At 36.0% G+C, this 11,296-nt stretch overlaps 1 protein-coding gene across 1 annotated transcript; it reads left to right on the top strand.

Annotated features, from left to right (window-relative positions):
- Nucleotides 1-7,888: 7,888 nt before the first annotated feature.
- LOC141720276 (uncharacterized protein At5g65660-like) lies at nucleotides 7,889-8,581 on the top strand. Its single transcript, XM_074522624.1, has 2 exons — nucleotides 7,889-8,246; nucleotides 8,335-8,581. The coding sequence occupies exons 1-2, from the start codon at nucleotides 7,992-7,994 to the stop codon at nucleotides 8,503-8,505; spliced, it is 426 nt and encodes a 141-aa protein (XP_074378725.1). The 5' UTR covers nucleotides 7,889-7,991; the 3' UTR covers nucleotides 8,506-8,581.
- The last annotated feature ends 2,715 nt before the right edge of the window (nucleotides 8,582-11,296 follow it).

The raw sequence follows: 11,296 nt of genomic DNA, 5'->3' as shown, positions 1-11,296 counted from the left end.
AACTTCTGCCTCACTTTCTCCTCGTCCCAAACTTTAGAGCCTGGAACAAATAAAGAGTTAACTAACTCTGACCTGCCTTGATAGACATGGGAATTTTCCACACAAAAATCTTCTTTATTTCTCAACCATTGATCCTTAGTAGCATTTATCTTATTGCCATTTCCCAGAACCCATCTGTAGCCTTTTTTCAACATCTCTTTAACTTGCCATATCCCCACCCAAACTGAACTAGAATTATTTCCCTTAACTGCATGCAACATACTCAAGTCAGAGAAATACCGTGCTTTTAACACTCGAGAAGCTAATAGGTCTGGACAGTTCATACATCTCCATACTTGTTTTCCCAGTAAGGCAACGTTGTAACCATGTAGACTCCGAAAACCTAATCCTCCACTTCTTTTGTTCATGCTCATCGATTCCCAAGAGTGCCAATGAATTCCTTTTCGTTGGCCATTACCTGACTTCCACCAAAATGCATTAAACATCCTCTCTATCTCTTGACACAACACCTTAGGCAACAAAAAACACATCATACAGTAACTAGGGATAGGCTGGGCTGCATTTTTTAAAAGAACTGTTTTACCTGCTCTCGAAATAGGTTTTGCATACCAAGTCTGCAACCTTCGATTAACCTTTTCCTTAAGAAAGCCAAATGTTCTTTTCTTAGACCTACCAACCAATGCAGGAAGTCCCAAATACTTACTGTTAGATATATCATTATGTACCCCCAGCAACTCCGAGAATTCCAGTTGTTTATCTCTTCGTACATTCGAACTATAGAAAATGCTAGATTTCTGAAAATTGATAGATTGTCCCGACTGGTTAGAATACTCCTCCAAAATTGATTTGACCTTAAGAACTTCATTTACTTGTGCTTTGAAGAAGAGAAAACTATCATCTGCAAAGAGCAGGTGAGTAACTTCCGGGGCTGTTGCGCTAACTCGACTCCCAGTAATCTCGCCTCTCTCAGCAGCTTTGTCAAGTGTGTTTGACAACCCTTCAACACAGATCAAAAATAAATATGGGGAGAGAGGGTCGCCTTGCCGAAGCCCTCTACCTGGAAAAATTGGACCTACAGTCATTCCATTGAAACAAAATTCGTAAATCACTGTTGTTACACATCGCATCATCCACTTAATCCAACCCTCACAAAAGCCCATAGATCGCATCCTTTGTTACAAATATGCCCAATCAACCCTGTCATAAGCTTTACTAACATCAAGTTTCTACGCAATTTCACCCTCCTGCCCTCTTCTCTTATTCCTCATGTGATGAATGACTTCGAAAGCCACCAAAAAATTATCTGTAATGTTCCTACCTACCACAAATGCAGACTGATTTTCTGCTATTACATCCGAAAGAACAGCTTTAATTCTATTGGTGAGAACTTTAGCCATGATTTTATATAACACGTTACACAAGGCTATCGGTCTGAAATCTTTCACAGTGGTTGCATTATCGACTTTAGGAATCAGAACTACATTTGTACTGTTCAAGTTTGCAGGAAACGGATCACCTTGAAGCCACTTCTTACAACACTGAAAAACCTCCTGTCCCATGGTTTTCCAAAAATTCTGATAAAATGCCGGGTTTAAGCCATCCGGCCCAGAGGCTTTATCCGGATGCATTTGATTTATCGCAATAGTGAATTCTTCAAAGGACACCTCTTCCATTAATTGCTTGTTCTGAGCCTCAGTAACCTTTCTTGGACTATTAACACTCTCACTGACTTCTCGTGTGTCATCTTTCGCAAAAATGTTTTTAAAATAATCTCTCACCAGAACTCTCATACCCTCGTTATCTTCTACTTTCGCCCCTGTCTCATCTAATAAATGAGGAATATGGTTGGTTTTTTTCCTTGCTGAAGCACTTGCATGGAAAAACCGTGTGTTCTCATCTCCTTCCCTAAGCCAAAATAATTTAGCTCTCTGTTTCCAATATGTTTCTTCATGGAGTAATAACTCATTTAGTTTTTCTCTCTCAAGCACATACTCCTTCACACCTGCCTCATCCACCCTCTCTTTCAACTTGTCCAGCAACTTCTTTTGCATATTCAATTTCTCCTTAAATTTATTAAAAAAAGTCCTGCCCCATTTGCCCATAAACCTTGACACTTTTTCCAGTTTTGGAATAAGATGCATAGCTGGAATCTTTTTCCAAAAATCAGCAGTTTCTTTCGCAAAAGATGGTTCGTTAAGCCATATATTCTCAAATCTAAACCGGAACTCTTTCTTTGAAATCATAGTTTCCACTAGAACCAGAAAAATAGGATTATGATCTGAAACAGGGACATCAACTATGTTCAGCTTGCAAAGTGGAAATTTTGACCACCAACAGCTAGTACCAAAAGCTCTATCTAATTTCTCTTCAACCCAATTCTTACTACCTCTACTCTTCTCCCATGTGAACCTGCCTCCACATAAGTCTATCTCTGCTAATTCACAATCCTCCACAGCTCTCTTAAAACCCTCCAACAACGAATTAGGATGCTCATGCACTCCTTTTTTATCTGTGCTGTATAAGAGATCATTGAAATCTCCAATTACACACCATGGGAGAGATGACAGTTTAGAGAGAGCACGTAAAAAATTCCACGATTCTTTTCTTCTACTACGTTCAGGAAACCCGTAAAAACACGATAGTCTCCAAGCCTCCATCCTATTCTCTTCAAAAATAATATCTATGTGATTATTGGAGTATCCGAAAATTTTCCCCTCCCATCTGTTATTCCAAAACAATGCTAATCCTCCACTTCTACCTCTACGATCAACTGAAAAACAATTAGAATACCCAAACTTTACGCGAAGCTCTTCTATTCTTCTCCTCTCTGAAATTGTTTCGATTAAAAAAAGCACCTCGGGTCTACGATCTTTTACAAGATCATTTAGAGCTCGAACTGTACGGGGTTTCCCGAGCCCCCGACAGTTCCAACTTAAGATATTCATGATGAATGGCTCGCTTACTTAGCAAGCTGAGCCAATAAATTGTTAGAAGCTCCTGAGCAATCAACTGTAGAAAGCACAGGATCTTGGTTATACCTTGTTGCTTGTTGGGTTTCTTTTTCTACTAACCTCGGGCCCAATCTCTTACGTTTCCTCTCTTCTAATTCAAGCCCATGTAATTCTGAATTTTCTGGCCCAATAGCTAAATTTCCCTCCTCCATGCTATCCATAACATTATTCAAATTCTCCAAAACTGGCGCATTTCCTCTTGTAACTTCTCTATTATCTCGCTGGACAACTCTATCCTGCGCAAAATTAGGAAACTGAGGTCCCTGATTTCTCTCCTCCCCGAAATTTCCGTTCCATCCCTCATCTCTTTCCTCCCTTAGCCATTTGCTGCGTTCCTGTCCGCCGCCCCTTCTCGCCGGAGCACGTAACCAAGTTCCCCATTCCCTGATGATTTGATCAGAATCCCTTTCAAACTTACGTTTACAGAACCTCTCAGTGTGGCTAAGTAGGCCACATAAGAAACAGAAATCTGCTAGTTTTTCATACTTGCAAGTAACCATAATCTCATCTTTATTTTTCCTGACAATCTTTTTCTTCCTCTTCAATGGATATCTGACGTCCACTGCAATTCGGACTCGCATATACTCCCTCCATATTCTCGCATTATTACTACGATCATATGCTATAAATCTACCAAAAAAGTTTCCTAATTGTTTCCCCACCATCTCAGCCATGAATCCTACCGGAAGGTTATAAATTTGAATCCAAATCTCCATTTCATTAAGCGACACCTTCATAGGATCCTCTCCCACCTTGATGGAATTAACAACCAACATGGCTCCGTCAAACGACCAGGGACCATTAGATACCATCCAATTCAAATCGTCTTTGTGATAAAATTGAAATAGAAAGATTCCTGGTTTCAGCACTTTGATAGTAATTCCCATTGCCGGCCTCCATAAGTCTGCTAATTTGGATTTCATAGCCCTCACATTCAGATTTTTCTCTGTTAGAAATTTTCCCACCAAGCATAATTCAAACCTATTACTATCATCTTCACACTCCTCATCGAAAACAAGATTTTCATTCTCCTCATTTGATATATCTAAATCGGTCATCAAAGCATCAAGATTATCCATGATTGATAACAGAAACCCTCTCACACTTCCTCTGAAAAGAAAAGGAGAGAAATAACTCGCGCTCTCACATAGAATAGGAGAGAAATTTTAGTAAGTTTTTTTTAATTTCGAATTCGAGTTGTAAGCGACTTGTATAAATCTCATATTCTTATTTAGAGATATCAAAAAAGCTTCCTTGTTATATTTAAGAATTTAAATCAACTCCGAATTATAAGTCCAAAGGTCTCTCATATAAAATATATTTAAGTTATAAATGAGCCTTATTTATTTAATTCTTGAAGTTATACTTTCGAATCCGAGTTGTAAACGACTTGTATAAATCTCATATTATTATTTGGAGATATACACAAGAGCTTCCTTGTAGTATTCAAGAAGTTGAAATTACTTTGAATTTCAAGTTTATAAGGTTTCTCGTATAAAATGTACACTAGTTATAAACGAGCCTTACTTGTTTAATTCTCAAAGTAAACCAACTTAGGTTCCGAGAAAAGAAATATTCGCATTAAACGAAATTATTTTTCTTAAACCGTGTTTAATTATATTCGGCCATTTAATTATTTATATTCGGTCATTTATTAAAGTGTGAACTTACGTGCTTGTATTTGTTAGTGGTTTTATTTAGCATAACACTTGTATATTTGTATACACGTGGAGACACACACCTTTCTCCCAAACACATATATATATTTGCTTAAGACAATTATATATATATATATATATATATATATATATATTGCGTTCATTTTTGGTTTTGAACTAGTTTGTACTCGTCCAAACAAAACTTTTCTTCTTAAACAGGATTTAAGCCGTAAGATTTGTTATCTAGACTTTCTTGTGAGGTGATGTACTACTTTATTTTTCCGCATTCAATTTACTTATTCATAGGTAACGAATTTTAAACGGTAAAGAAAAGTTGAAAACGCCAAATTCTAAAATTTAAAAAGGTTATAAGTTATTTAACCCCTTCAAACTTATTAACCCTAATTTAGGACCAACAGTTTTGGTTCAAATTAATGAGAACTAAAATTGTTGTGACCTAAGTATGTGTATGCACAATTTTGTAAAGCCAAAACTTGTAATGAATATTGTAACTACGAGAAATATACATTCTTTTAATTTCTCCATAATTCTGGGGTGAGCTGCTCATCTCCCTCAGTCACTATGTACATCATATCATCACATAAATTCATAGAAATTAAAAGGTATTTGGGTAGTGGGCCTAAAAAGCCCGTTAATTAATTTGATTTCGCATTTTCTCCTTGTGTTTGTCATTCCATTTCGCATTTCTAATTCAGGTTGGCAGGCCTTTCTTATACGGTCACCACCAAATTGCAATACCTGGCCGGCTTAAAAAGATTAAGAATCTTGTCAAGTTTATTATCTCAAAGGCCCAATATTTTTATAATGAGATATCTGTTAAATATTTTGCATAGGTTTATGCTTGGCCCAACACATTTTCAATCAAGGGTATTCTTAAATCATGGGGTTGAAAAAACAATTTATTATTATCTTTTGACAATAAAAAATTAGCTTTCATATGAAATGTCTTATCTTTGCACAAAAGAGTCCTTGCTGAGATTTTAATGATTATGAAAATTCACTTATCCAAAATATATCATACTGTCTTACTACCAAAAGGTTTAACTAACAAAATTATGTAATTTTATACAAGTCCCGCAAATAAAAAGCATTTAAAAATAAATTTGGGATTAATTTTGAAGCACGTGTTTTTGCTCTGAAGTTTTACTAACCAACCACTAGGACAATATATTTAAAGCATCAATCATGGAGGAGGAAGTGATTAGTGATTAGCATGATATCTCTTAGGATAACAAGGTAGTGGTGCACTAAATATTCGCGTCTTCCACAAACACTGTCGAGTCTGATATTTTTTTAGTATAAATGCTGACAGATTGTTGAATAAGGGGAATAGATGCAGATATCAATTCACGGGGTCACATTTTGTTAGGTCAAAGTCGATTTCGAATTGAATGACGCCCCATCCGACAGCCTTGCTCCTATATGGGCTCCATATCCTTCCCATTTTTCATCCGTATCGTATGTGTTCACAATATTTGTACCGTTTAAACTAGTTTAGGATTAAGTATGCTTCAGTGACGGTGTCCGCTCACCAGAATAGAATTGATAGTGCCAAGGTTTCGATGAAAGATAAAATGTCCTTTCAAAGACCAAGAGGACAATTTTCCTTGTTTACACGACTCTCCAGTCTCTCATCCACCTTCACTACACATCAAGGTGCTCTCACCTTTGAAGTTTTAGAATTCGTACTAGAATATCTAGAATACATAAAACAAATCACAAGATTTATATTTTAGGTTGTCAGAGATAGACATAACTCAATGACTCATACATGCTTTACCCATGCAGCTTTCAATTGCAAGGCACACAGCCATGAAAGGTAAAGGTTGTATTTTGGTGTACAAATCTCCCTCGCTATGATGAGAACTGGTAGAACGTTTCAATATATTAAATCCTATACCCTCGCTTTTCATGTTAATAATATAAACATACATTCCATCGATAACGGAGTAAAAACTTGAAAATACAATTTAAACTTTGTTAGAATAATATAAGATCATGACTAACTGTTTTTTTGACATGATATCAGAACTCAGGCTCGTTTTACATCAAAAATGAGCGCGATCCTAGAAAAGGCCATTGGTTTTAGAGTAACTGTTTTCTTCGATGAAGTAATATTCCTTAAAATGAAAATCCGGCTAAATATAATATTTCCTCCGTCCCAATTTATGTCCCGTTTGACTTTTACACGTAATTTAAAATGTATTGATTGCATAGTTACGTTAATTATTTATTTAATTTTTTTTATGAATAAAAATATAATAAACTACGTGCAAAAGTGAAACTGGATAAATAAATTGGGACAGATGGGGTACTTTTCTCCGATTTCAACATAGTTGACTCAATATATTTTTATTTCGAATAAAGTACTAAAATCATTAAAATAATATATTTTTTTATGGTATCAACCGTATTAGTTTCAGAAAAAGTTTGAACTGTGCTCGAAAGCTGAATTAGTTTCACAAGTTGGCCATACAAGTCGTATATTATTTGCATAATTCAGAAAGAATTGAGCTGTGGTAAACATATAATCTTATCATGTGACTCTGAGTAAGAAGAACTCTTGTTTTTGCTAACAAATTGAGAATGCTTTGCTTTTGATGCAACATGTTCTAATTTGACCGAGTAAAATTAGTCTTTGACAGTACTTTTTGAGGAAAGGAAAAAAGAAAGAAATTGGACTCCACACATACGAACAAATGATAAAGCAACATTAATGTAGAGATTAAGGTAGGCAAATCTAAAAATGACGCTTGACCAAATTAATCCACAGATGTCCTCATTTGAGAGCACATGAATACAATCAAAACCCAGCTTTATCTCGTTTGATGTATAAATTGGATAGAGAATGGACGTTATTAATCCACAAAACATCAAGATATATACTTATATGTGAGGAATTAATTGATTAGCAAATGAAATGAAAGTGAGGTATGATGATCATATCATAAACCAACAACTTCGCACCGAAGAATAGACAAATGAAAGTAGCAGTAGTTGATGGGCATTATCAGCTCAGCACTAGCAATTTCAAAGAAAACTAATCTAGCTGTGAATAAACCCCGCAGTAACAGCACCCAATCAAACACAAACCTAATTACGGTCCCACCCATTTATTCCGTACGTACTGTTGCCCGCCTGGACAACATCTTATTTTTTGTACCCTTCCCCTTTACTCTATATATTCTCACTTCCCCTGCCCTCTTTATTCTCATGAGAGGAGTAGGCAGGTTGAAAAATACTACAATTCATTTTCTTCTTCTTTCTCTAAGCTTTCGTTATCCTGCTCGTATTTTTGGTGATGGAGAGTCCTAATTACCCTGCACAGCCGCATCATCACGATTCGTCGTCTCGGCCATCTCTCGGCTTTCCACTCGGGACAGCTCTTCTCTTGATAGTCATTTTCAGCCTGAGTGGCATCTTCTCTTGCTGCTACCACTGGGACAAGCTCCGCTCCCTGCGCCGTTCTTTCGCTAATGCACACGCAGACCTTCAGGCAGATACTCTGCAGCTACATCACCATCTGGATCCCTCCAAACCTAAGCCTCCCTTTCTGGTATTTAGTATTTTGTCTACATTGAGTTATCAACCCAAGTATTTCTACATCTTATTTGTACTAATTATTTTTCGTTAATATTTTGCAGGATTTAAACAAGAAGCAAAATGAAAGCTTGCCTGTACTAATGCCCGGAGATCTCATCCCTAAATTCATTGCAATGCCGTGTAAATGTGAGCCAGCGCCATCGGAGAACGGCATTAGTGTAGATGTGCAGAAACCACCCAAGCCACCGCAGATAGAATCGCCTCACTCTTAGCTTAGCTAATTTCAATACTATATTTTGCGACCATTTTATTGTAAATATTTTATATAATACTACTAAATTTAAATCATATTTTAGCTCCGCTTCAGTACTTGTGCAATTTAAACTCTTTTTAGCTGGCATGTGAACCTTTCAAAAACAAATATTAGTCGTTTTCAATACACGAAAGGCCAAATCTATTGTCTATCCTTCACCCTCTGCAGCGCGTATTTCCTTTAGTTTTCAGTTACGTCTACATAAGTACAGACTACAGAGTACAACAGCTAGAATTTTCATAATTAATTACTTTATAATATTAGTACTCTCCCGATAATAATTGGGAGGGACGTTGGGAGAACTGTACGACCTCGACAGAAATAAATTCATAATCTTAAACATATGCGAATCTGTGTACTAATTTGAGTTCCGGACCTGATTTACAATCCCAATCCAATATTCAGGCAAGGGGTAGCCATTTACTCACTCACTGGATCCTCCTCTATGTTTTGTATGGAGAAAAGAAACACATTAGCCTACCACATGAGTCAAAATAATTGTAATTTAGTTAATTTGATTCATAAAGTATTTGAATTAGATTGGTCGTACATCATCCTTCAATGGCGTGGTCCAAAGTTGATCGTTTCAGTCCACGACTCTTGTCCTTTCCTTAACGTTCTACATATAAAATCTTTTGTTTGAAGAAATAACAAAAAAAAATTGAAAAAGACGAAAAAGTCTGCATCGTAGAGATAAATTTAGTTGGTGGAACAGCAAATCAGAGGAAATTTAATATAAATAATAGGGCTTCCATATTTTCAGTTTAAAACATATCGAGTAAAAGTAAATTCAAGATGGGGCTAATTTTAGTTAATTTTATTTTTGTGAAATTAATTGGATCATCACCCAACTTATCGTGTCTTTAAAAATTTATCATTTTACTATAATTTTTTTCTTATACTTATTAATATTAGGTTCATATTTTTTTTAACCACTGACGTTAGACTCGGATTTGATTATTAGTATTATGTTAATTTTTTGTAATATTACTAAAACATAGTGGTAGTCTATAATATTTTAATGATTTGATATATATCTGTTAGGAATATATGTGCATTAGTTTGATGATATGTTTAACAAAACACTTAAGTAGAAATTTAGTGTCTGTAGCCTCAACGGATAAGACCACTTTGGCTATCCGTTGATGGTGTAGCTTTACTTAGAAATAAGTCTAGTATTGTAGCATATTTCAGTCTCTGTATTTAAAATTGTAATTCTTAGAAGTTGAGAGAAACTATGAGTCATGTTGACTACTAGATGATATGCAGATAGGAAGGCCAATTGTAAATATTTCATGCCTTGTAATTTTGTATAAATGAAGTGGTATCAACGGATGACTTAAAGACCTTCAACGGATGAGAAGCTAAGCTTCAACGGATGTCTCTAAAGCTTCAACGGATAACATCCTTCAACGGATGAGAGCATCAACGGATGAAAGCTTCAACGGATAACATCCTTCAACGGATGAAGTCATCAACGGATGAAAGCTTCAACGGATGTTCTGCTAATTAGCCGTTGATAAGTGGTAGTTGTACCTACAAACAGAGGCACGTGGGTTGACAGAGAAAACCTGAGATGTGGTAGCCGAATTTCAGGATCAACAGAAAAAGCAGCCGTTCTTCTTTAGTACAAAGTTGCAATAGTCAACAAAGTACTTGAGTGAACAGGAAAAGAAGCAAGTGAAGAACTTATTTTACTATTGTAATTTTATATTGTTTTTCACTTGTACACTTGGTAATATATATAAACCAAGAAGAAGCTAGTAATTAGAGAGAGATTTTTCCAGAGCTGTTAAGAAATATCTTGAGAGAAAATTCATCTAGTTTGTACTAGGATGCAGCTGTGATCAACATTGTTGAACACAGATTTTCTAATATACCATCTCTGGTGGAACAACAAATCCACCAGAAAAGTTTTTAAAGTTTGTTGTGTTCTTTACATTTTGTGTTTGAATATATATCTGTCTGCATTAGCTCAAAGCAATTCATACACTTGTTCATCTAGAACATACTGCTTTAATAAACTTCTCAAAACTTGAAAAAGTTTTGAGATTTACATTCAACCCCCCCTTCTGTAAATCTCATTGTTAGTCCTCTAGGAATAACAATTGGTATCAGAGCAAGCTCTTGACACACAAAGAGTTTAAAGATCTTGGAATCTAACAAAGATGAGTAAGAAGGATATTGGAGTAAAGATCCCAGTTCTTGACAAAGACAGTTATCACCACTGGAAGGTGAAAATGCACCTTCATCTACTCTCCCAAGATGAAGGTTATGTAAACTGCATTGAGAATGGTCCTCACATTCCCCACAAAGTAGCCACAGTTGCTACGGCCACAATTGCTGTTGGTCAATCCATTCCAAAACCTAGAGCAGAATGGACAATGGAAGACACAGAAGAAGTCCACAAGGATAAGAAGGCTATGAACATTTTGTTTAATGGTCTTGACAAGGATATGTTTGATAATGTGATAAATTGTTCAACTGCCAAAGAGGTTTGGGACACAGTTCAGCTGCTGTGTGAAGGTACAGAACAAGTAAAAGAGAACAAAATACAGCTTCTCATTCAACAGTATGAGTACTTTCATTTTGAAGAGAATGAATCTTTAAATGACACATTCAATAGATTCCAAAAACTGTTGAATGGACTGAAGCTGTATGGTAGAGTGTACCAGGTGAAGGATTCAAATCTTAAATTTTTGAGATCCTTACCAAAGGAATGGAAACCCATGACTGTTTCCTTAAGAAAC

Source organism: Apium graveolens, chromosome 4, assembly GCF_009905375.1.
Source record: "Apium graveolens cultivar Ventura chromosome 4, ASM990537v1, whole genome shotgun sequence".
In the NCBI taxonomy this organism is placed as follows: domain Eukaryota; kingdom Viridiplantae; phylum Streptophyta; class Magnoliopsida; order Apiales; family Apiaceae; genus Apium; species Apium graveolens.
This window is presented reverse-complemented; position numbering and strand designations above follow the sequence as displayed.